Source organism: Leptinotarsa decemlineata, unplaced genomic scaffold (assembly GCF_025532065.1).
Source record: "Leptinotarsa decemlineata unplaced genomic scaffold, Ldec_3_MD MMD2_tig00026328_RagTag_RagTag, whole genome shotgun sequence".
In the NCBI taxonomy this organism is placed as follows: Eukaryota; Metazoa; Arthropoda; class Insecta; order Coleoptera; family Chrysomelidae; genus Leptinotarsa; species Leptinotarsa decemlineata.
The window spans coordinates 23,678,753-23,705,963 of NW_027412688.1; the positions used below are offsets into that span (position 1 = coordinate 23,678,753).

General features: G+C 35.4%; 2 protein-coding genes across 7 annotated transcripts in view; both read left to right on the forward strand.

Moving 5' to 3' along the window:
- The window catches only part of LOC111515229 (neurotrimin), a 371,220-nt gene that overhangs the window by 306,030 nt on the left and 37,979 nt on the right, over positions 1-27,211 (forward strand). For 3 of the 5 annotated variants that reach the window (XM_074182669.1, XM_074182664.1, XM_074182666.1), the window contains exons 8-9: positions 9,754-9,918; positions 26,520-26,582. In XM_074182669.1, the coding sequence (XP_074038770.1) occupies positions 9,754-9,918; positions 26,520-26,582 (228 nt within the window). The remainder of the gene's footprint in view (positions 1-9,753; positions 9,919-26,519; positions 26,583-27,211) is intronic. The other 2 variants (XM_074182668.1, XM_074182667.1) reach the window with 1 other exon arrangement.
- On the forward strand, positions 10,516-12,173 carry LOC141485629 (uncharacterized). 2 transcript variants are annotated; one of them, XM_074182672.1, is made up of 3 exons: positions 10,516-10,965; positions 11,025-11,246; positions 11,304-12,173. In XM_074182672.1, the coding sequence occupies exons 1-3, from the start codon at positions 10,795-10,797 to the stop codon at positions 11,421-11,423; spliced, it is 513 nt and encodes a 170-aa protein (XP_074038773.1). In that variant the 5' UTR covers positions 10,516-10,794; the 3' UTR covers positions 11,424-12,173. The 2 variants fall into 2 exon arrangements, with proteins under 2 accessions (XP_074038773.1, XP_074038772.1); XM_074182671.1 differs by having other exon boundaries at positions 10,551-10,965; positions 11,308-12,167.

Below are 27,211 nucleotides of genomic sequence, written 5' to 3' on the forward strand. Positions count from 1 at the left end.
TTCGTTGATGCTGATTGATTTGGAACCTTCAAGGTATTGAACTTTTTTAGTTCATGTTGCTACTAATCGGCTTTTCCTCTCTAGGTTGTTGATTTCGGTTGAAAACTCTCAAGGATGATGATGTTGTCTCTTGCTTTACAGTGCAAATAAGGATGAGTAACTTCTTTAGTTCACCCAACACATACTTTTCATGTCTTCGTAATGACTCGCTGTTACCGTGTTTGTACCCGATAGGTACCGGTATGTTCAACTTTTGTAAGTAGATTTTGAATCGACTTATTTTTTGACCTAGGGCAAATGTTCTGGTAATTGTTAAATAATCGAATTTCCACATTTCGCTCCGAACTAGTGTTTTTCTCCCTGAATAATCCCAGTTTAGATCGGTCTACCGTTTCGTAACTATGAAACGAGACGAAAAAATATAATATTTTCATTACTATTATATGAAGTCGGCATCGAAGTCGTGATCACCTAATTAGTAAACTTTAGTATATTACCATTGAATATCAAAGAAAGTAAATCAGTTCATAATGTTCATCAATATTATTACTATATGATGAGTCCAGATTTACCACATCACTTCCTATCCATTGGTTTTCCCTCGCTGATCGTTCATGTATGCCAATAGGGAACGTCATTTATATCTGAGGATGAAGAAATTACTCATAAAGCGGCCCTATACAGGGTGTAACATGAGTACGTTAAAATATTCAAGTGACGTATTCCCGAGACAATTTCAAGAAAAAAAATCTATATGAACTTGAGTCCGAAAATGCTTCGTTTCGGAGATACGGGGTGTTGAAATTAAATTGTTTTTGTTCCCATTTTGGAAATATCTCTTGCAAAAATTAAGTTATTTGCTCGAAATTCGGTCCGCGGGGTTTTTTTGACGTGGGAAATCATAATTCCGTATTAATTTTCATGTAACATCTAGAGAGCGCTGCGTACGCTGTCATTATTTATTTCAAATTGCCCTAACTTTTTTGACAGTAAACTTTTGGTACTTTTCATGAAAAAACCTATTCCCACAACTTTTCCAAGTAAAAAAGGTACACTTCCTCAATAACGCTGGAGGTGATCGTTTTCGAGATATTTGAAATTATCTATATCGATGCGCTCCTAGGGCGCTAAGTGAAGTTGCATTACAAAAACTAAGTATGTGGTGGATCTCGTCAAAATAAGCAACTTTTTCCTATAAAATGTTTAACGACGAATGATTCGTTTTCGAAATACAGATGGTTGAAATGTTTCAGAACATGGTAGGTTTTTGTCACAAGTTTTTTGCAATTTCAGTTAGTTTCAACAAACTTTATATGCAGTATACCCGTACAGACTTCTTCTAAACCGAGAATTATCGAACTGCTTATTCAATCCGAAATGGAAAAATTTGTCAGGTATAATTATTCAATTAGAAAGTGCTACATTTTGTTTTGTAAAAAAAACAATTAGGAAAAGTACTATGTTATTTATTAGGAATATAAACATATAAAAATTGAACGAAACAACTGTCACAATAACTATTCAAAGTGACGACCCTCAACAGTAATACAAGCTTCTGCTCTCCTCATCAAAGAATTCCGCACCCGAAGTGTTTCTTATCGTTTCGCAGCAAGCTATGATGCGATCCCTCAACATTTTCTCGTTTTCAATGGGGCTATCCTAAACTTGTGATTTTAGGTGTCCCCAAAAGAAAAAATCGACGGGATTGAGGTCCGGTGATCTCGGGGCTTGCTATCACACTAAAATGAGCAGGAGCTCCATCGTGCATAAACCAAGAGTGTTTTCGGAGACTAATGTGAACGTCTTCCATAAGTTGGGGAAGCTCGTGTTCCAAAAAATGTAGGTAGGCATCTCCATTCAAACGTAAGGGAAGAAAATAGGGCCCAATTAAATAATCCCCAATTATGCCTACCCATTCATTAACAGAGAACCTGTCTTGGAAATAAGTTTGCGTTATCGCATGTGGGTTATCTTCACAATGAGTCACGCGTTGGGGATACCTTTCCTGATAGATGCGTCTGGCCTCGCTTGAATTTGCGTCAGCCAAGCCATTTCAGCATTCGTAAAGTCGGGCATGGTACCAAAAAATCACTTTATAAACTCCGAACTGTGAATTTGTTAATTAATAGTTAAAAATGTGACAGCGAACTTCTATTTTTATAAACAAACGTTCATAGCCTACTCGATTTAATTAACTTAATTCGCAAGCGGAGAGTGACAAAAATTATTGAAATCAAATTTGGCTATAAAGTGATATGCATCGATATAGAAAATTCTAAATATCTCGAAAACGATCACCTCCAACATTGTTGGGGAAGTGTACCTTTTTTACTTGGAAAAGATGTGAGAATTAGGTTTCGTCATGAAAAGTACCAAAAGTTCACTGTCAAAAAAGTTAGGGCAATTTGACATAAATAATGACAGCATACGCAGCGCCCTCTAGATGTTACATGAAAATTAATACAAAATTATGATTTCCCACGTCAAAAAAACCCCGGGTACCAAATTTCGTGCAAATAACTTATTTTTTGCAAGAGTTTTTTTCAAAAAGCGAACAAAAAAAATCAATTTCTACACCCCGTATCTCTGAAACAAAGCATTTTCGGACACATGTTCATATAGACTCTTTTTCTTAAAATTGTCTCAGAAATACGTCACTTGAATATTATAACGTACTCATGTTACACCCTGTATATAGGGTCTTTCAACAGGGACCTCCATACATTGACAATTGATAACGATCATTTTATTGAAGCTTCATCTGTCACATAAGTTATATTTTATTCAGCCTGTGTTTGCCAAATAACCATGGGCGGATATAGCATTCAACAATACGTCTAAATGATTAAATTGTTTTATTCGAATGAGTGTTCTGTTCGGGCAACATACCGCGCGCTTCGCCTATTTTACGGTCGGCATAATCGTCCTTCTGAGAAGTCCACTGATTCAGTGAACGATCTACCAACACCCATACGTCGACAAAACGCAAGATCTACCAAAAACATCGCCACTGCCTGTAAGAGTGCACAGGAGGATTCAAGACAGTCGATTTTGCGTCGCTCACAAGAATTCGGCCTTTCGCAGACCACAACTTGACAAATTTCCGTTCGTCACTTGGGCCTGCACCCGCACAAAATTCAAGTGACTTAGGAACTGAAGGTAAATGAGCACACTGGTAAACACACAGTTTGCTGCCGAAAATTTTTTCAGTGTTGCTAGGTAATTTGGGTCTGCTGAATCCAAAAATGTAATCAGATTTGCTCCATCAGATCGTTTTCAGAAAATACGACAACAGATCACATTTCTAACATATAGGGTAATTTAACGCAGCACTACCTACATACATGTAGTGCTGCTACCCATCAAATAAACGAAACACGAATAAAAAGTGAGATATTTATTGTACAACAATATACTCACAAAAATCATCACACATATCTGCCAAAAAAACTTGACTTTTCATGTTACCTAACCAGCATCGCAACACAAATCTGTTATTTGGCGTCACCTAAAAACTTACTTTTATATGATTTTCTTGCAAAGGCTTTTGAAGGACGGTCCCTTTGAAAACTCCAACAGTAATCCGCCGTCATGTGACTGTCCCATCTCCCCTGATACCTCCCTTCCATCGTTTTGATATCTTGATGGAAGCGTTCCCGTTGTTCCTCACTAAGGTCATCAAGATTTTCTGGAAAACGGTCTAAGTAGCTGTGGAGGTAATGATTTTTAATACTCATATGCCAACCGTATTTGTTAAAATTGCTGAGCATTTCTTTCACTAAATCACAGTAATTTTCCGATTTATTATTTCCAAGAAAATTTTCTACAACTTTCACAAAAGAGCACCATACATTACACTCAATTTCAGTCATCAATTCTGTGAAATGCGAATCTCTCATAAGTTGTCGTATCTGAGGCCCATCAAGTATTCCGGCTTTTAATTTTTCTTCGCTAAGTGCAGGGAATTTGCTGGACAAAGGACGATTCTGGTCTAGGGCCTTTACACATTGTTTCATCATCCCTAGTTTAATATGTATCGGAGGTAATATTAATTTCTCTCGGTCGACCAATGCTTCGTTAATTACGTTAGCTTCTCCTTGAACTAAAGCATCTCTAGAACGCCATTTTCTTCTACTCCAGTGTTGGTACTTTGCCCTGCTATCCCGAAGACACAGGAAACAACGAAATATTGTATAGCCACCTTGTTGTCCTAGGAGAAAGTTCACTATCTTAAAATCAACACAGATTGCTACTTGATGGTTTTTAGCACCAGCGATGTTGTTTTATATTCTCCTCTCAGTTTTGTACAATGCCCAATTGGTATACATCTATATTTGTTGCCATTATGTAGAAGGACACACTTTAAACTTCGTTTGGAACTGTCCATAAAAAGACGCCAGTGATCTGATGTATACCCGATACACCCATCTTTTCTAACAGTCCTTTAGTTACAAAAAACCATATCATCTTGCTGAGAAAAAAAAGGCAAAAGATTTCTTTCTCTATTACGGTAGTATGTTATTTTGCTGTCTGGGTGAAGAAGTTTCATTTCCTTTAGTCTGGAGGCAAGCAACTCGGAAGAATCCTTTGGAAGGTTCAAATCTCCAATCAGATCGCTTAGCTCTTCCTGAGTAAAGCGCACAGGACGTGTTGAATCTCCTTCAAAATCACTGTGGTCTTCCTCAAATCTATTAGTCTGTAGTTCGTCAGATTACGTTTCGACATTATCCTCTGGTAACGTAGGTAGGCTGCTAAATTTTGTAATGGGTATCTGCTGAAGCTGATGTGGAATTGGTCTTATTGCTGAATCCAGGTTAGGATATGTCCACGTATGTCGATTGCTAAGATTAATGCCCTTTATATTCACTGACAGAAATAGCAATCATCAAAATAATTTATTGGTTCCCTCCATACCATTGGAACACCAAACTTTAAACATTTTCGTTGTCCTAACGTCCACTGTCGCAAGTTTTCAAGACAAGTTTTACACACTACCTGTGGAGCCAAGGATTTATCTTGATCTCCTAAATGAACACCAAAATAGGCTTGATATGCCCTTTTTATAAAATCACAAACTGGTTTTTCACTTTCCTTCACAGTGTACTCGCCACATATGTAGCAAAAAACGTTCAGGTTATTCACACAACAACGTCTGCTTGTAGAAGCCATAGATTTCAGTTGTCAAAAACAAATCGTGCAACGAAACTCAAGTTCAGACTAAATTATACAATGGAATGCAGTCGACTTCATAGGAATTTATTAAGGCCATTTCCGAGAAAATACTATTTACTTATCGGACAAAAGGTAAAAAGCAATAAGCGCTAATTTCGTGTTATGGGCATTTCCAATAGGTACACTTTAATTGGAAGTCATTAGTATACATTTGTCTTAGAATTGTTAAGTTTGTTTATAAATGTATTGCAATTATAGTGGTGGAATATACAGAAATGTAAGAATATTTAAGTATTTGATGAGTATGTTATATCTCGAAAACTAGAGCTGATACAAAGAAAAGGTTTGTATTTTTTGGATCAGCACAGATGAAGTACCCAAAATCAGTTGATTTTTTTTTCGGCAGCAAGACAAACATATTTGTTTTTTTTGTGGGCTGTGCCATAGACGGCGCTATATGCCACACAGCTCATGCCACATTGAATATTCTGCACGAGCGATTTGAGGGCATGGGCATCTCACGTAAAGGTGATGTGAACTGGCCACCAAGATCGTGGGATTTGACCCGGTTAGAGTTTTTCTTCTGGGATGTTCTTGAGTTGCAGGTGTATGCGAATGAGCTACAAATCACAACGGTCAAATTTAGCCTGATTTATGTGCCAGAGTCATCGAGAACTGGACGTGTTGGATTCGCCGTGACGGACATTTCAACTATGTTATATTTCACACAAAAGGGCATCAATGAGTCTTCCAAATGAATAAAAAATATCGATGATATCTGAAACACACTTTGTTTCATTCAAATTTGGAGACATAAAGCGCTGGATGCAAGACCTTATAACTTTTGACATATAAAAGTTTTTTCACTTTGTTTAATGAAAACAAAGAACATAATTATGAATTCAAGATAACTCCAAACATTGCAATGCAATGTGAAAATTATCATCCCTATCAGGCCAGTCAAAAAAGTTTTCCCATTTCCTGGGCCATAATTTATTTTGTTACGCGAATCGAGCCGCATGAAGTATGTAAACAGTCGGATCCCTTTTCTCGTCATTCCCCTCAATGATTAACGATAGTACTGATTTATTTTCCGCAAGATCTGATTAATCGACTTTGGTGAGTAGGTTCGAATCCCCAGTTAAGTGGAGAAGTTTTCACCCTCGGTTACGCACCTAGTTTGGCGAATAATTACCTCGCCCGCGTTCAATTTTATAAATAGTTTCCTATTTTTCTACAGTGGTGATGAGTTGAGATTTGGAAGTCTCATCGTATATTTCGTTTCACGGGAACATTCAAGTTGAACTTTGATGTGAACTTGTAGAATATAATATCACTCAATCCTTATTGTTTCAAATGATAATATATCCTAATACAAACGAATATGAAATATAAAAATACGTTGAATATATCCATTCCATCGCACCAATCTTGGTCACAAAATATATCAAAAAATCTACGAAACGGGTAGTACTAACTATACTAATATACTTTTGGCTACTTGTTCTTAAGGATATGTAGGTAGTAAACCGATTTCAAAACACTGTCAACGTGTCCGATGCTCTCACTAATTTCAGGAGTTCATTATACTCATTTAAAACTTCAACAAATTGAAGCATCAATGTTTGTGAGAGGTCACATGAGGGTTGCAGAAATAATTATTTATTCTTCATTCAGTTTGATGACTGTGAATATGATTTTTGAACATAATGAATTTCTCGCAAATATCCTGATAGCGAGTTGAGTGGAAGTTTGAAAAATACAGCATTCAACATCACCTCAAATCTTGCATACCGATTACAATGCAGGATAATACACATGCCCCTATAACTTTTGAAATGATACAAATTGATTTTCATCAATCCGCTACAGTGGAGGTCTGCAGAAATTGTGGTTGTGATGAATACTGTCATCTGTGAATAAACTACTATCAGGTTGTTTCGGAAGTTTTGTCCGTCTCAATGTCATGAAGTTTTGTAGCTCCATATCTCAATAAATATTTATTTCACATAAGTATTTACAAATATTCATTTCACATGTCGTGGTGAATTCTGTACTCTATACTTTGATACTGTTGATTTTTTCCAAATTTCAATATTTCTCCTTTATTCAGCGCATTACTATATGATGTCGTTATCTCCCTTTCTGTGGTCGCTCCTGATCGTTAGTCTGCTTGATGCCCCCGTTAGAAGAGAAGTCGATCTGCAAGCTTAAGCAGATGACCTTGTCATCTTGGCAAGGTCCACGTCGGGAAGGGTAGCGTGTAATATCCTCCAAAGTAAGATGGACGTGGTTCAAATTTGGTGCCAGAGGAAGCAGATGTCTGGCAACCTCAGCGAAACTATGATAATCCTCTTCACCAAGAGAAGAAAAGTGAACGATTCAATTCCACTCTCCCTAAATGGTGGGGTGATTCCATTTGTAACGGAGGTGAATTATCTCTTGAAACTCCCATTTGGAAAAAGGTTTCCACAAATCCAGACTGTTTCAATGGGTATGTGGTAAAACTTGTAGTTAAGGTCTCAAACAAATCCATAGGATATATGTGATGATTGTCAAACAAATGATGGAGCAATTGCCTGGTGGCCGGAAGCTTTACAAAAACAGTACAGACAAAGCTCTCCGTCTCATAGCCAGCCGTCGGCGGCAATGGAGAGTCCTCTAGAACTACCTCCACTCCACATTTTTTTGGACAGAAATGCTAGATGAACTGCATCTAGACTTTTGTGCTCATCGCCAATCACACAAAGCAATGTAATGCATAGTACACTAGACTACTGACTGACACTGGAAGTCACAGCATTCTGGGAATTACCTCTGACATTATGCTTTCAACTGTCAACTACGACTGTATTTACGACTGTAATTCAAGCGGAAATCTTTGCTATCAAATTGTGTATGGAGAGACTGCTAGAATCCAACCTACAAACAAGTCAATATACATTTTCTCAGGCAGTCAACCGGCTTTGAAAGCTCTTGGCTCCTACCGAACAACGTCTGATTTGATAACAAATTGCCGAAAACGGCTCTTCTCAATAGAAAGACTCTCTGGTCTGGATTCCTGGCCACACTGGCCTGGAAGTTGATGAGGCTGCTGATTCCCTTGTAGAGGAGGGTGCTGCAAGTAGCTTCATCGGACCAGAATCTGCTCTTTAGGTTTTTGCCAAACTAACATTGAACGCCTGGATGGCAATATGGTTTGGAGACTTCTGGCAAAATCTCCCAGGATTGGCTCACTCCAAGGCATTCATCCACCCTTCGAAGCTTGAAACCAAACAGTTGTTGGACTACAGTAGGGATGAACTTCGATGTCTAACAGGCCTTCTTACAGGTCACTGTCGTTTGAATCATCATATGCAAAGACTTGTACTGCCGGAAGACAGTGTGTGTCGCCTCAAATTTGATTTATTTTCATCGATCAATGAATATACAAGATTTCCTGATGATTTTATCATTTATTCACTCAATTAATTTTCATTCACTTATGCCACTCTTTAGAGTAGTGAAAATTACTATTATTACGGAAAACTTCATCTTCAATTGAAATCTTCAATAATACAATACCGTCAAATATTATATCAATATGAAATCTTGGTTTATAATTAGGTATCTCTTCTGTTCTGTAATCTGTTTTTTCATTAACTAGCTGTTTTCTCCCCTACGAATGACAACTCTAGAAAGTCGAAACTTGTGCAAGCTAAGTACTAACGAGGTCTCACCTGTCAACGTGTGATTCCTATTATAGTATCATTTCTAGCTATATTCTGAATATTGCCCTAATATTTATTTTTTATGCAGTAAAATGGAGTTTTTGTTGTGACGTAAATAATGGATAATCAATTCGAATTCTTTTTGCCCATACATCAACATTGGATGAGAAATCTATTATATGTATATAGTTAGAAGGCGACAGCCTTCTATCTATTTACGTTCTACCTGACAAGTATTTTTTAGAGGAACGACTTTCTCTACAAATCTAATTTCTGCTCTTTTCTCGGGGATTCATAATTGTTAAATGAATGTTCAAGTGGATCTGCAACTGATAATGCAACTCTCACCCGATTGTTATTGCTTTAATTATAATTCATTTATAATATCGATCGAAGTGGGTCTAGAAAACCCTCAAATACACGAAAGTAATATTGGTCAGATTAAATTTTATCAATATTTTCCTTTAAAAGATCTAGTTGGTATTTCTATTATACTATTCTTCTTGATTTTTTTAACCCTTTATCCACCTTACGTTTTTGGAGATCCAAATCCTATACATATTCAAGAATATTTTTCATTTGTTTGAGCAATTTTATGATTGAAAAAGACAATGTTGGAATAAGTATTATATTTATTCCGATTGTAGCTGTTTTATGGCATAAATAATAACCAACATTGACTAGATTCATCTTAATAGCTGTGATTTGCCTAAGAAAAGGACTGAGTCTGTCTTTCTTCAATGTTCTAATGACGAAAATAGTTTCAAACCTTTTTTCGAAAAAATCGAATTAGTCGAAATGGAAAATTTTTAAAAGAGTGTTTGGCATTACTTCTGTCGGAAAGAAACCAGACTTCATAATAATATGTCAGGATTTTCCTTTTCAGGTGACAAATACGAAGCTGTTTCAATGGACAATGGCTACAAGAAATATATGATGCTGAAAATCCGGCGAGTCAACAAATCGGATTTCGGATCGTACAAATGCGTCGCGAAGAATTCATTGGGGGAGACAGATGGCGTCATCAAGCTGGAAGGTAAGGGATTTCATTTGAGTTAAGCGGGCATATGTCGAATTCCTAGCTGACTTTCCAAACGCCGAGAAAATAGATCACTTTTATGGGGGTTCCTAACTTTGTTGATTTTGAATTGAACAATTTAAACTCTAACTGAGAGTTCTGCATGTGACAGGTTTTTGATTTTGTTTTGAACTGAAAATGTTTCCTGGTTATTCCCAAGTAATCATCATCATTGAAATATTGTAAATACTCGACAAATTTTATTATAGTTTCAGTGTATTGAAGTGGATCAAAAAGGTACGGTACATCATCAGTAGTACACTCTAAACTGTAGAAGTTAGATGTTATGAGTTGGTTTACAATGAAAAGCACCTCGTTTAGTTCTCAGATCATTCTTCATCTGGGAAAAAGTTCTGATTGCTAGTACCCCATTAGAAATTGTATGATGATATGATCTTATGTGAGGTCAAAAATGGTATCTTGAACATCGTAAAATCTGACCTCATCATAAAATCTGTCATTTTGTCTTCTGGCAATGAATTTTATAGTTATTTATGTATCAAGGGAATTAGGAGGGCCTTAATTACCGATGGCAAAGTTTGCGTCCCGAGGGCCTCTGGCCCGAGGGACAGCAATAGCCTGAGGTTATTAAGGCTCATTAATTCTCGTGGTACAAAGATAATTTTATTTCTGACCGATTTCAATAAAATTTTGTTCATTTTTGAAACGGAAAAATGTACCAATTCATTACCTTCCCGGTATATTTGAATCAGGTACCGTTGATTATAGTAGAGTTTTCTTGTTGCTAGGTTGTTGCTATGTTACTTGTTTATAAACAGAACTTTGTTATCAAGCTGTGTTTGCGGTGAAAACGTGTTTTCTACCCCAAATATAATGGAGGATATTTTGAAAAAAGCTGAACAAGCAAGAGAATCATTAATTCCATCGAAAAGTGAAGCCGTATACCAAAAAGAATACAAGATATATCTGGACTGGCTGACACGGAAAAATGTTATGCCCAAAGATGTCACTGAAACTGTATTTCTGGCATATTTTCAAGAACTGGTAAGGAATTTTCTATGTTTTTCGGTAGATTTGGTAGTAATTGTGTTTATTCGTTTCAGTCAGAAACGTATAGTCCGAATTCTTTATGGACTGAATGGTCAATGCTAAAATCGATGATGACTATACATGAGAAACGAGATATCACCAAGTTCAATGAACTACAGGCTTTTTTGAAACGGAAGAGTAAGAGTTATAAGCCGAAAAAGTCTGCTGTTTTATCTCCTAAAGATGTTATCAGATTCCTAAAGGACGCTCCTAATGATATTCATTTATTGCATACGGTAATTTTTTTCTTATTTTCCTTTTTGTGTGTATTTATTTCCTTTTTTTTGTTATAGGTAGGTTGTTTTGATTATGGGTTATTTTGGAGGATGCAGAAGTCAGGAACTTTTGAATATGAAGATATCGGATATAGAGGACCGGGATTCCGTTATGGTAGTGAACGTACCGGAAAGTAAAACTGGTGTATCGAAGAAATTTACAGTTGTGGATGAAAAAGAGTTTTCCGGTTTGCCTTTATTAAGACTTTATATGTCTTTGCGTCCTAAAGGTATTGAACGATTTTTTTTGAGCTTCCGACAAAATAAATGTATATCTCAGCCAATTGGAAAAAACATGTTTGGGAAAATTCCCAGCAAAATCGCAATGTATTTAGGATTGCCAAACTCATCTTCCTATACGAGACATTGTCATCAGAAGAGGCAGGTACCTCGACTGTAGTGAACAGAAGCTCCAGCCATACAAAAGAAGAAATTGTTTCCAGTGGCGGAAGTAATTTTCAGGGAACATTTCAAAATTGTACATTTATTATTTGTAATGACGTGAATAAATAAAATATGGTTCAGTTTTCATTTCTATTTATTTTTACTTGTGAAAGGTAGAGGGAATTATAAAATCTATAATGTCCCAAGGGAGTTATGACCCTCTTTATTGATAGCGTAACTATGACGATATAAGCTTATAATATCCCGGTCAGAAATAAAATATTTTGTTATGGAGCCACAATTATTAGCGTTATCTAACTGCAGTTGAAGATTTGAGTGAATCATATCTGAAATGAAAATAAAGTACTGAAATAACTCCCAGTATGAATTGAAAGGAGTATATTTTTGGGGGAAATTAACTGTAAGGCAAGAAAAGTTTCGGCTTTCTACTTCTTCATCTTTAGACAAAAAATGTGTGGAACTTTCGAAAGAAGGAAAAAAAGCATTCATTTCCAAAATGAACTCATCACAAAGATGTGTAGATCATGCATGAAAGTACTAGAAAATAACAATTTTGAAATCAAATTTCGAAATATTCATCTCTTCTAACTAGCTACACCGTAGGTTCTGATGAATGCCTGCCAAAAAATAAGTATTTCCCTGGCTAATACTACGCTGGATATCAAAATATATCCGACAGACATTTATACCAGATAACTCACAGAGTTTATTCTCGCAGATGTTTCTCGTTCATTCAGCAGCAGGACTATGCTGAAAGTATTTGAGTAGTCACCTACAGACCGGTTCTAGTGTTATTATTATTATTATTATCACATATAAATAAAGGCTGAGGACAAAGTCCTGTGTAAGCCTAAAAACGAAGGATATCAACAAGTTAATACAATGCATACAAGAAGAAAAGAAAAATAATTAATATATGCATAGAGCCGATTAAGCAAATAAGCAAATGTGTATTTTGTTTTTGAAACTGTTCACTGAGTCGGAATTCATAACATCGTTGGGTAAGTTATTCTATGTTTCAAAAATACGATTTACCAAAAAATATTGTCTCTGCCTCGTTGCGAATTTTTCCTTTTTTAATTCGTGTGTGACCACGTAACCGCGAATCATTGTTGATAACAAAAAGTTCTTTCTGATTAGCATAGTTATACTTAGCTATATGGAAAGATATGATGAGATCCCCACGGAGTCGACGTTGGTCAAAAGCTAGCAGTTGTGCCATCCTCAGTCTTTCGGGATAGGTTGGACGCACTTCACCAAAAGTCATACGTGTGGCTCGACGCTGTACATTTTCCAACAAGTCCCTATCGCGCACCAGAACAGACCTATCATCAGTGCAGATGAGGCTCACGTACGGGGCTCAACTGCATGTACGAAACCTTCGTCTAAGAGAAAGATTGTTAACTAGTAACAGCTCCATCTCCTGAATAAAGCGGAAAACATCTGCGAGATTAACCTCCATATGGTATCTTGCATATATGTCGGATATAATTCAATATCCAGCCTGGTGTTAGTCGAGGAAGTAGTTATTTTCCGGCTAGCATTTACCAGAACCTACGGTGTAGGTGGTTGAGAGAAATAATCATTTCGAAATTTTATTTTTAAATATTCATTTTCTAGTTCATGTGCATCTCTTCTCGATATAGTCTCCACACATGGTTTGATCTAGGCATAGAAGTTTCTTTCAGATGCAGTATGTGCCTGTAGGTTTTCCACATTTCTCTATGTGAAAGTGGAGAAGTAAAATAGCAAAATATTTCAAAATGAGATAAATTGTGAATGACGAAACTTTCGAAAATATTAATTTCTTTTGTAGATATCAAAAATTTCAAATTTTCAGTTATTATTTTTCCATTGATACTTTTCTCCAGTGTGATCTAAAAGAGGATAATTCAGCTGAAGAACTGTTTTCAGAACCATGTTATATTCAATATTCCAATTTGATTTTGAAGGTAATATGTCAAACGAATCATTTTTTCAGGAGAAAATAGTCAAAAACAAAAAAACAGTTTTGTCGATTCTCATCTAGGAAGTTCAGGTTATATGGAAAAATACTGCTCTCAAAAGTTGTAGATCAGTTCATTTTCTACAATTTTATATTCAACTTTTTCCAATAAGAGGCACCTTGGATAGATTTTGTTTTTTTTTCATAGTAAGCACATCACTTTTATTTCTTCATTATGCTGGTATTGATTTTTCTCTAAACAAAAATTGTTTGCATTGATCTGACTATCGAAAACCTGAATATGTCATATTCAGGTCATTATAGAGTCATTATAAGGTCATTATAAGGTCATTATAAAGTCTATCATTCTCAGTGATGAATTATTCAAATTGATATACGGATCACATATAGAAATATTCTGAGGCTTCTTCATTCTTTTTCACTAACAAATTTTGTAACCGATGCATTTTCAACAAACTTCCATTCATGACTGTTATTTTATATTCAATTCAATTCAAAAACCTTCATTCAAATTTGGGTCAAATACAATTAGTTCGAGATAGTGTTTCAAGGGGGGCCCTGCTTTAGGCTTATGCTTCTTCTGAAGTAAATCAATGATGTTCATCGTCTATGATTATGGTTAGATTTAAAACAAAAAAATTGCGTTGAATTTGAATATTTTCAACTCATAGTTAACTACCTCCAACCTGTACAAAGTGGGCCAAATTTGATACTTTTAAAGGAAAACTCCTGTTTTCAAACAAGATAGATGGAAACTGATGGCTGTGTCTGCTGGTCAAATTTTATGAGAAACTCAATGGTGAAAACCGCATTTCTATACCTATCACCGTTTCTGTTTTTCGAAAATTTGCATTTTCGAGAAGTTGCTGTAACTTTTTCCTATCAAAAACGTTTTGTTTCTATTAAATCATGTTCAAACCACTTTCATACGTAAAATTTAATGGTGAAAACTTATTTTTTCCAAAGAGATATCAAGAATTATTGATGGAGTACTATTTTTTTCAATAAGACACCCTGTATATTCCTGCATATTTCAATATACCTTGAAATTACCTTTCCAAAAATGCAGCACAATCACTCGATATTTTGCTATATATTTATATATGGCACACACATCTCAAAGGTATTTTGAGATTTCAAGACAAAATATTGAACCCCTTGTTGATTAATTACCTCTAATGGATCTCGGAAAATATATCTTCAACAAGACGGGGCTTCGCCTCACAACACTACAATTGTCACTGATTTCTCAACTGCAACTTTTGGTAATAATTGGATAGCCAACCAAGGACCCAACCATTGGCCGGCCAGGTCACCGGACCTTTCGCCTATGGACTTTTACCTCTGGGGAAGGTTAAAAGATCTCATTCTCAAGTTGTCCACTAATTCTAGATAGGAACTGGAAGCGGCAGTGATGCAGAGTTTCACTTCTCTCACTCCTTTTGAACTAATCACTCCTTTATCATTATTATTATTATTATTGTAGTTTTCTTCATCAGTGGTGAATAAAGTATAAATTTCAATCAGTTTTATTAGATTTATTCGTTTAAATTACTGTTGTGAAGAGCTTTCTCAAAGCCTACTTCAAAGTGTTCGTTTCAAAGTCTACATAAAAAAAAAACTAAAAGCTCTGTATTTCAAAGATGACTCTAGCAAAGCATCAAGTGTGCTACATTTTTGTGAAGGTTATTTTGATCTCTATTGAAATATGCAGAAATATACAGGGTGTCTCACTAAAAAAGTCAGTTTTACATCAATAACTATCTTTGAAAAAATAAGTTTCAACACCAATGAATTCAACGTAAAAATTGCTTCCTGGATGTTTCCATAGAAACAAGAAATTTTCGACAGGAACTTTTCGAAAATGCACATTTTCGAAAAACATGCTGTAACTCATAAACGATGATATATATCGATATGCGGTTTCCACCATTCAGTTTGTCATAAAGTTTTCCTTTAGAGTTGCCAATTTGGTCCATTCTGTACATCTTCGAAAATTAGTACCTAATATTACTGGATTTCAGAGAGAATCTCAAAAACGAAGCTGGAGGTCATTTATTCTTTTCATTAACCACACTCAGTCCAAAATAATATGAATCGAATAACAATCCATCTACTCTGAAGTACCTATCAAATACCTTCCAGTCGAATAATCATCATTCACTCTGATCCCAGTGGACATGTTGAATTAAACACGCTTTGTTCTCTCGGTTAGATGGAATTATAATAACGGCCGATTGCAAATCCACAAAATCACTTAACAGTTTCATCAGTAACAATATTCCATTATCGAGCCCTGCACAAAACGTACAAAAACCTTCAGGGTATTACGAAATCCTCTGCAGTACGGAATGAACGCCATTCACACACAAAACGCCAAAACAATTGAGTTAATTCCAAATAAACTAAATGATTTACCTCCGATTCAATTACCGAATTTGTTCTGCCACTGTTGCTGTTTTACGTCGAATTCGTGGAATATTCAATTCGTTTTTTTGAAGAAACGAATTAATTTGAAATAGAGGTAATATTCATTCGAATGTGCAGGCAACAGTGGAATTTTCTTTCCTGCAGCGTTCTATCCTGTGTTTTTGTTTAGAGAATCATTTGAACTCAGTAATAGCAATTGACAATTGCTGCGATCAGAGCATATGATGTATCGTGATTTATCAAAATGATAATAATGATCATAATCGTCTTTATTCCACAGCCACATTTTTTTTACAGTATCAAGTTTAAAGTACATATATAAAGTTATAACAAAAGGCAAAGTTCAATTTTCGCAGCTTTGCAAATAACTGCTTAACTGTTCTTCCACTTGACCTAAAAAAAGTCTTTGCATGAGTATTGAAGTAGCATAGCATTAACATAAATATATGAATGAATAAAGATCAGTGACTGGCGATGCAGCTGAAAAGATTATGATTATTTTATTTCTTTGTAATTTCAGTTTTTTTGCTTATTAAATTTTTTTATTTTTCAGCTGATCTATCTGATTTTTTTAAAGAATCTTTCAGGGATTTCAAATCAATTTATATCATATCAGACAATGGAAGTCCGAACTAAAGAAATTCAGGAGTAGCATTGTATACTTTTGCTATCTGCTAACTTAAAGAGCTGGGTTGTGAAACGGGACGTTTTAAAGAGCCGTTGAACCTGATGTTGACATTATGAACATTGTTTTGAGACGTCACTTTTCTATGTAGGTACAAAGGAACTTCAAATAACAGAATCTCATGGTAGGGACAGGCAGCATGAAGTTTTTTCCTTTTCTCCATATTCAGTCATCCAACTTCCTTGAGCTTGTGAGATATTCTGTTTCTTCTTCTTATTATTCCAAATTGAAGTCTCAAATAAAAATTCTGGACTTTCTGAATTTTTTGTTTACAATGACTTGTCAGATTCTGTCCATAAACAGTATCTGCAGAATTCAATTGTGCTAGTACTAAGCTGTCACACATTTTTTCCAATTCTATTGATAGGCAGTGCCTATTACCTTATATCAGTTTGACGGAGGCATAGGCTCGTTGAAGAATCAACGCTCATATAAGAATCAAATAAAACGCCTAGGTTCCTGGCTTCATCAACAACATGAAGTGTATCTGCATTTATATGAATTTCAACTGAATTGATGATTTTACTCCTATTGATTTTTTACCCGAAAATGGTAACTTTAGATTTTTCTGTGTTAATGAAAAGCGAATGTGAAGTTGCTAGTTCGATAAAGTGTCCAATATCAGAGTCTATGATTCCGCAGGCTTCATTGACATCTTCTGAATAAAAACTGTGATGAAATTGAGTGTCGTCCGCATAAAGATGCACATTTTAGGTTTCAAGGTTGATGAATAAATAGTAGAGAGCAATGGATCCAAAACTGATCATTGTGGCACTCCTGCCTTCAGTTCCATATTATTCGAAACTTGAGAATTCAACCAAATGTGCTGTTTACTATATTCCAGATATTTGGCCATGAGTTCGACAGCGTTTTCAGATAACCCTACATAGGGTAATATATTGAATAGGAGTTCATGATTCAAGGTATCAAATACTTTACTGAAATCGAGGATAACCAATATCATGCACTTACCCTGATCCGTTGCTCTCATCATGTCATCACTGATAACATGATGACCTTTTCTGAATCCAGACTGTATATTTGGCACCAATGAGTTTCTCTCAAGATATTCTTCCAACTGTAATTCTATTGCCTTTCCTTTTGATAATGTTGGCAAAATACTGACTTATCGCAAGTCTTCAAACTCACTAATATTACTTTTTTTGGCAAAACCTTAACTACTGCACTTTTCCACACAGAAAAATGAACGTTTTCAGAAAGACAGATATTCTCTTATATGGTTGATATAAGTGATTATATGAGGGCAGTATAATTCAATTTTTTTCAAATTTAAATGATCACATTCCATTGATCAATTAAATTGATCTTACAAATAGTTTTGTAAATCAATACGTCATTAACTTCCAAAAACTCAAAAATTGTAATCGATTAATTTGTTTCCCTTATAGAAGTTCGAAAGTGCATCTGAAGGTTCAGAAAACGGAATAGCGTGCAACAAAAAAAAAAAGTCATTCCAGAACATCATTCAGTAATCTACGGAAGATAATAATAACCGTGACCTGGTTGAAGGAAAGAACATATTTTAACATAAATGGAGCGTAATTTTATCCGAAATGATCTCATAATTCAATAACATCTGCCATTTTGCTTATCTTGATGACTGATTGAGTTAGGCAAGTGTTTATTTTGGCTCACACCTATTCACACTCGACCAAATGAACCCAGCTTCTTAACGAAGCCGATTAGTTTGTATAGTGTGTGGTCTTTCATGTCAGGTGGTAAGAGTACGGCTCTGTCGAACTCTAAAGACCTGATTCGGTCCCCAGCGGGACAGGCACAAAGTATATGCTCTGCTGTTTCATCATTTTCGAAACAGAGGCGATACACTGTCTCCTGACAGTCCAAGTCTGCATATAATGATTCAGATGACAGTGACCTGTGAGAAGGCCTGTTAGATATCGAAGTTCATCCCTACTGTAGTCCAACAACTGTATGGTATCAAGCTTCGAAGGGTGAATAGACGACTCAGAGTGATCCAATCCTGAAAGATCCTACCAGAAGTCCATAAATCTTCTTGACATCCAGGTATTCAATCTTTGTTTGGCAAAGCCTAAAGCGATGCCAGCGACAGGTTCTGGTCCAATGAAGCTGCTTTCAACACTCTCCTTTGCAAGGGAGTCAGGAGCCTCATTGCCCTCCAGGTCAGTATGGCCAGGAATCCAGACCAGAGTTGTTTTTGGCAATTTGTTACTAATTTAGACATTGCTCGGTAGCAGCCAAAATGTTCAACCCCGCTTGACTGTTCGAGTATATATATTATGAGGTTAGATTTTTCTTTCAACATCTTTAATTCTGCATCAAATTCTTTACTTATAGTTTCTGTTATGGATCTGGCAAAATAGTAGAGAAAATCTTCCAAAGTACACAATCTGGTGACAATGTTTTCTTCATTGACTTTAGATCGCCCAGTTCTTCATTTCCTCCTCGTGTATTCAAACGATAAATGTTTTACAAGAAACTTCTAAATTGAGAATTTTTCACATTTAGAGTACCGCTACTTCTCTCAACTTTTTAGATTTCAATTTTGTACGTTGTCCAACGTTTACAATAATCAGCAGCAGCGACTCCAAAACACGTCTACTCCATTCAACACACACACAGATATGGATATATGCAGGGCCCCCGTAAGGGCTACTGGCGCCTGTGTGCAAAAAAAGGTTTTGGCGCCCCTTAAGGCATTTTGGATCATGTTTTTTTATTTATTTGTTTGAAGGTAGGTAGGTGCTTACAATAAAGCAAAAAACTGAACTTTAGAAGTTATATTTATTTGTTCACTAAAATATCAAAATGAAACAAACAGAATAAAATCATTACAAAATAAATTGAAATAAATTCTTGTTCACACTCATTTTAAAGCATTTACGAAACTAAAAATTACATCTTTTTTATGAACAAATAACAGAAGTATTGCCTAATGTCTACATAATGTCTTGATATTTTAAAAAATATGCAATATGCAGATACTTCTGATAAAAAATACCTAGGTAACTTCGTTATAAAATCAAAAATGATAGTTAGGTACGATAGAAAAATACAAAATAGCTATTGTAGCAGCGATATTTTCCGCTTATATCGCTAGCCCAGACAATCTTTCTTGAAGCATTGTCGACCTTAAATAATTTTCAATGATTTTTAACTTTGAAAAAGATCGCTCGCCAGACGCTACAGATACAGGCATTGTCAGAAGAATTCTTAGTGAAATGCTAAGTTTGGAAGGGTGGAGATTGAATTTTTTCCAAATATATATTGTAAAATACTCAAGAGGTCAATATCATCAGGTAATGAAAACAAATTTAACGTACTTAAGTAAAAAGCAATTTGTTCGAGCCCATTCACTTAAACCCTTTCAAAAATAAAGGTAGAAAAAGTATTAAACTAATTTGATCTTATAGCCCTTAAAAAACCTACAAAATGGTTTTTTGAAAAGATCGATAGCATAAAAACTAAGGGAGTCATTAATAAAAAAACAATTATTTTTTTAAACTCGTACAGGGTCTTTGACTTTTTGACTATATTTATGTGCTTCCTAGAGCCTTTATTATATCAGATAGAAAAAAAATGTTTTATGCTTATATTCGTTTGCTATTTGGACTATTGAAAATAAATTATATTTCTTCTAATTGTTTCTCTGCAATTTATTCAAGCTAATGTAACTTCCAAATGATATCAACATATATATTTTTCAAATCAGAGAAAAAAGGGCTTTTATTTTAGCGCATGATATACAGGGTGTTTTATTAATGTGGATGCTGCCTATATTTTTTCATTTTCGATGCGATTTTGTTTTTATCTTATAATTCCAAAAGATAATATAGGAAAAAAACGTACAATTTCTGCTCAAAACATTTTTTTCTATCTGACATAATGAAGGCTCTTGGAAGCACGTAAATGTAGTCAAACACCCTGTACATGACATTTCAATTAATAAAAAGATATTTGAGTAAACAAAAAATAATTATAACCAGTATCCTATATAGGGTTAATGTTGATAGTAATTGAAGTAGGGACCACTTACCAATTTATAAAAAATCAAACCGTTGAAATTTGAGTCAGCAGTTAGTCAGCATTTTATTTTTTAGAAAAAAAGTAGTAAACAAAATATTATACAACACAACACTTGACAGAATAAAAATAACTTCAAATGTAATAATTGATAGGATTACTTATTTTTATGCACTTGTTGCACGATCCAGTGAACTAACCGGTTTAAAAACGCCTCTGGCGATGCATCTTCTGTTTTATAGCGCTCCGGGCATGTCTAAACAGGAAAAATCACCGCCTGACATGTTCTCGCAACATAAGAAACGGCAGTAACTGAATGATATACTAATAAAATTTCGTGTGTATTTATACCTAATCCTATTTAATTCCTCAACTTTTATTTTAAAATTAATTTTTGTTTTTTTTTGAAAATTATTGCAATTTTCGACCCTAGATTTTGGCGCCCCTAAAGGATGGCCCCCGTGTGCATTGCACACTTTGCACATATGGTAGCGGGGGCCCTGGATATATGGAGCCGGATATGAAGAGAAAATATTTCATAAAAGACATTTTTGTTTTTCTGATTTATCATCGATACCGAAACGCTTGCTTTTCTTACTATTGAATTTTACTTGTCTGTTACTGAATAGAGCTTCGAAATTCTTCAACTATCCGGTGATATGTGAATATTTTTGTTGTCAGACATTATTTTCACTGGCAGCTGCCGTTGAGGTAACTGAATTGGAGTACATGCCTAGTAGTATGCTGTCTTTTGAGAAGTGAAATATTACATTTTCCGCCTTTCACAGTAGGACATAGATATACAATTCAGTTTGTTCACTCAAAGACCCAATTTGAATTCCGGATCAAGACGAGGAACTTGCCGCTCTTCTAGATCGCTACTTCATAACCAACTCAAGAATCCACAGTCATCGCAAAGTCTGAACAACAACCTCATAATAAAAGCGAATGAATTACTTAGAGTATCAAAGAACCATCTAATTCTCTCAAAATTTGCCTCTACAGATCTGTTCTATGATAGACCTCCGAAACCGTTTCCAAAATTTCAAGTGGATTTGCTTCAACCTTGAAGCTCAATGAACGATGAGTTTATTTCATCAACTAGAAATGCATATACTCCCTTTTTCTATTCCAACAAAACATCTTCTCAAGAAACATTTTATTGTGGAGTGGAAATTGGGAATTACCAAAAGTATGGAACTGCCAAAAACAGATAAATATGTACTGTTTGTCAGTCTCAACGGTTTTAAATTGATCTGGTTAGAAATGTATCACTGGTATCACAATACTGGCAAAGGATTTCATAGCCATAGCAGCGATGGAATAATAAATTCAGTTTTTCAGTAATATGCATCCTACTCCATCGTTGATTTTCAGGGAAAACATGATGCCTTTCTTGCATTGTATTTTGAATAATTATTCTGTCTCCAGCAAAATTTTAGTATGATTCATTTTTCTTCAAGTGGGTCATTGAGGGTTGGGATTCTAAACAAGATGAATTTGCGAAATGTACCAGCTTTGATGGTGGAGGTACCGTGGCAAGATCCATCGATTCCAATTTGTTAGAACCCATTGTTTTGAACCTTCAAAAATATCGAACTAAACAATTCGAATTTCTCAATTTCATTATTCAAACCTCAACAGATATACATGAAATGAATCAATATTTTCAAAAATATCACAGATTTTAAAAGCAGGGGCGTAGCGGTATCGGCGTTACCGGGTCAATTATATTTATTTATTTCACCATAACAGGCCTGGTGGCCTCATTACAAGGATGACTGATAAGAAATATACATAAATATACTATAAGCACATGAAAGGATATATTATATAACACAATATAATATGGAGATGTATTATTATATAACAACGAATAGGTACTTATTACAACTCGTAACAACTGAAATATGTTTTACTTTTTAAGGTTTTTCCACAATTGATTTTTCAATTTCTCTATTATACATACAGAAAATTCATTATAACTCTCATATAGTTTGAATTCTGGCACACAATTAGCAATACCTCGTTTCAGTTGGTGTCTCTAATAAGTTCTGCAATGAGATCAAAATTAGCTTTTTTTTAATATACTTATGATTGATTGCATTACTAGTCTTTGCATCACCACTCAATAAATTTTCACGACATTCTAGAACAATTTCAAGGGACGGGTGATATCTGTCCTCAGACACTAAAGGGCTTTCTTCTCGTATAACACTGAACAAATTACCTTCGGAAGAAATAAATAAGTCTGAGGTCCTTCCTTGGAAATCAGTAACATTATTGTATGAGCTGAAAGAATTGAAATTTGGAAAATCGTTCATAATAGACAATTTTATATTAAGATTATTATGGGATATTAGTGGGTCTCCGATTTCTGGAATATTGAAATCTCCTAATATAAAAGTTTTGTTTGACTCCGTAATTATATTGCCTTGTTCAAACTGTATGAAAGAAACAAAATACTCATAGGAGATCCCTGAAGGTGAATATATGCGAACTACGGTGATTTTGACATGACATTCAATCCTAAACTGAACTATAACTGCCTCAAATGCAATATGTCGCTCTTTCGAGAGTAACCTCTAAAGAAAACATGTTTGTATTGCCTACTGACAAATGAGCTGTTAACGTCGTTGTATATGAAGACATTCTGTAGTATATTTAGTATCAGCATTACACCGATGCGGAGCCGGGGCAGGTCACTAGTAAAACATAAAGAAAAGCCACACGTCGTGGCTTGTGAGATTTGTTGTATTGTGTAGTTATTCATTTTCGCGCTTGAAGTATCTTGTTCATAGAAATAGTTTCATTTATCAATTAATTTTTGGATGGTAATGGTTATTTATCGTCAAGATGCTCTAAGTAATTATGTTGATGAATGAATGGTGGTGACTGTTGTGATCGTTTTTCATTTCACCACTAGAGTTCAAGTATAATTCATCATTTGACTTCGACAGCACAAGCCTACATTTAAGGTTAGTGATACTATTTTAAACAGTTGCATTGGATGTTTATTAGCCCAGCTTGTTTGTGCATTTCTTGGATTCTGTCAAGCTCATATATTCATAGTTGATTTTCTTTGAGAAAATATATATTTGATCATTAAGTGAGTGTTGAGTGAGTTTTTCTTCTTCATCTATTTTTCACTTCATATATAACGACTGTTTAGCCCTTGGTTTGGACTACCTATCATGCGCGTCCCTAGTCCCGGATAGGGGAACGCCAAGGAGACTGAAGGCCCTGCCGGGAAGCCAATGTGGTCTTATGGACGGGGTCGCCGGACTCCTGGCAGAAATAAGTAGGGTGAGGGGAACTAAAATCCCTCAACATTGTAATTGTAATCATCCTACCTCTGGTAATGCAGGGCTCTACCAGAGGTGACCAACTCACCCCTTGCTACTCGTGAGAACATACATAAATGGAATAACACAGAAACAGAAACAACAAAAACAAAAACCAATCCCCAGTCTGGACGGAAGTGCTCACCTCAGTCTAAGGCGGTGGCTGGGGAAGAACAGAAATTTCCACCCCAATTTACCGCTTGGAGTGAGGCTGGACATAGCAGATCCCCTCCAACAGCAAGGGCACTTCCTGCGGCGGGCGCCAAGAGCTCCGCCTTGAATAAAGGCAAAGAACCGGCTGCTCCTGCAGGAAAACTCCCTTACTTATGCACCTCCACGGAGGGAACCCCAAGAAGGTTGAAGAAGCCGCACAATGCCAGTAATATCGCTACATCTTCCAAAACCTTCATGGATGCCACCGTGAGACACCTCAAGGTTGCTAAAGAGAGTGTGTTCGGCGAGTCTTGGCCTACACCTGTCAATATAAAGGAGATGTCTCCTAGTCACCTGTTCACCTTCCTGGAAAGAACAGGATGGATGATGACCTAGGAGGACAACTACTCGGGAAGATGTACAATGGGTCACATGCGGCCTAAGTGCTGTGAGTACACACAACAACTCTAGAAAGTACCATACAATGCAATAAAATCAATTTTTCAAGTGTTATGTCACAATTCAACTCGTCGAAGCTACTAAATGAAGCGTTCGACATATTTCATAAATAATAGGAATAAAACCGAATCACGGTTCAATCATTTTCCAAGCCACTGAAAATAAGAATGGCCCTTTTCATGATATAAACTCGAATTACAGATCATTCATATGATACGTTTTAATAAACATATTTTTTTTAAATAAGTAATATGTTTGTTCAATTGATTATTTCCAAAAAAGGCTTTTGAATAAATTTCTCAATGAAGACCTTCATCAAGTAGTCTTCGAATTGTGTCTTGAAATAAAATACTGACTCCGGATAGAGAAACTTGCTAACCCCTTGAGACAAACTCCTTGATGACGAATGAAACGTTCGAATGTCTTCTGGGATTATTTCGTCTATCCCAAACTCATTTCAACCCGGATTAATTAGGATTAATGGCGTTATAATGAATAATTTAGCCGGGACAGGAATGGCTGCGCTAAAACTCCGAAAATGTCGTTGTTAACGATTTACTGGTTGAGAACTGTACGGTAATTAGTACCGTGTTTGTCCCTTTAATTCTTTAATTGACTGCTAGGTAATTTATGAGTTTGAATATTTCATAGAGGCTGCGCTGATGGTCCTGTAATTTTTACAATTTGGCCATTTATTCTTTTACACGGTGATGTACAATTGCATATTTTATGGAAATGCCGATCATTATATTATGTAATTGTAATACATAGCTGCATGAAGTTGTTATAACAGTGGCTTTAAAAAAACTTAAAGGTCTGTATTCAAAACAATAAAGTTGATAATGAAATATAATGACAGGAATGTCGCATTGCAAATCAGTTTATATCAGACATAGACTCGCCTCAGACGTTGTTGTGTCTCTTTCAAACGGTTTATACAACTCATGGAACATGTTAAAAAAAAGTTTGCTTTCGCTTGTAGCAGAGGTCCATTAAGGGGTATTCTCCGGTCGCACTGAAGCTTGAACCACTGTAACAATTCCTTATCCAATTGCTCATAAGTAGAAGTCCTCACACGTTTGCATTTCAAAACATTCGCATTGAACAGCGACTCGATCTTATCTTCATTCTTTTTAATTGTGGATATTGTAGAATGGAATACGCCAAAATCCTTTGCGAGAGCCGCATTTGATTCACCGACTTCTAATCGGTGTAATATTGCACTTTTTTCTTCAATTGCAAAACACTTTCGCGTCACAGAATTCAGTTTGTCAATCTATTAATATCTTAAACCGGAGTCACACTAAACGGTATATTTTCTCAATTACATGTAATGTTTCTTGGGATTGATAAATCCCTTCCTTCAGTTATATTCAAGGTATTTGATTTTGTAGTTCTAAATGAATAGTTATGTCGTGTATTTATCCATGTACTTCCACTTGCATTTCAAAAATCATATAAATTTTTGAAAAATGGTTTGAAATGAGGTCGCAGTATTTTTTGAAACTAAGATTTTTCTTCGGAATAGAAAAATTCAGGTGTTACTTTCTATTAGACGAACCATTTTCTCATAGAACAAAGGAAAATAATTCTTTTTTTTTTTCAAAAAGTGTGGTCTATTACACTTATAAGACAACTTTCTTCAGTCAATATCGTTATCAACACCAATACTTCGATAATCACCATTATTCTCCCATGATATTTTCATAATTTGATCACGATTCAACTATTTTGAACGAAAGCATTATAAGGGAATAATTTTTTTTCAGAAATTCCGGGGCCGACCACGCTGAGAACAACAACTCAGACTTCTGCACCAACATCAAGAAAAGGTGAGTGTCCGTTTATATAAAAAAGTATTGATTGGGAAATATTATATTTTATGGTACTGATATTTGTCTCTTGGATTGGGTTGAAGTAGAAGATATGATATTTCAACACAACATATTTCATTAATATTGTATTTTACTCGTATGTTAACGGCAACGATTTGATCTTCACAAACTTCATTTTCGGAAAGATCACGCCATGTTTCGCTGCTGTGATAGCAAAACATATCGTTTTCAAAAAAATGTTTGTTTCCGGTGTAGTTTGTGAAAGTACTATGGATCTTCATAACAGCCGAGTCAATCAGAAAAATAAAAACTGCATTCTCATTCTTCCACCAAACTTCATCAAACTTTCCCAGTCTCGAAATGAATTCACTGGCGATATCATTTTGTCATCTGCATAGGATTCTTTGATCAATGTATTTTTCATCACAGTAAATGAAATGAAAGAAAAGTAAAAACCAAAATAGCGGAATAATTTTATGTTTTTTCTTTCTATCTATAGTGATGAATATTATCGAAGTTTTTTCCCAACACCATGACACCTGTTTCGATCACCAAGTTATCATCTTCAATGTGACAATCAAACTAAACATACTTACAATGTTATCTTTATTTATACCATAGACACA

Excerpts from the sequence above, each read along its gene's own strand:
- LOC141485629 (XM_074182671.1), top strand. The coding sequence starts at position 10,795 with ATGGAGGATATTTTGAAAAAAGCTGAACAAGCAAGAGAATCATTAATT. Across the intron at positions 10,966-11,024 it reads TGGCATATTTTCAAGAACTG|TCAGAAACGTATAGTCCGAA; the intron begins GTAAGGAATTTT and ends TATTCGTTTCAG. Across the intron at positions 11,247-11,307 it reads ATATTCATTTATTGCATACG|GTTGTTTTGATTATGGGTTA; the intron begins GTAATTTTTTTC and ends TGTTATAGGTAG.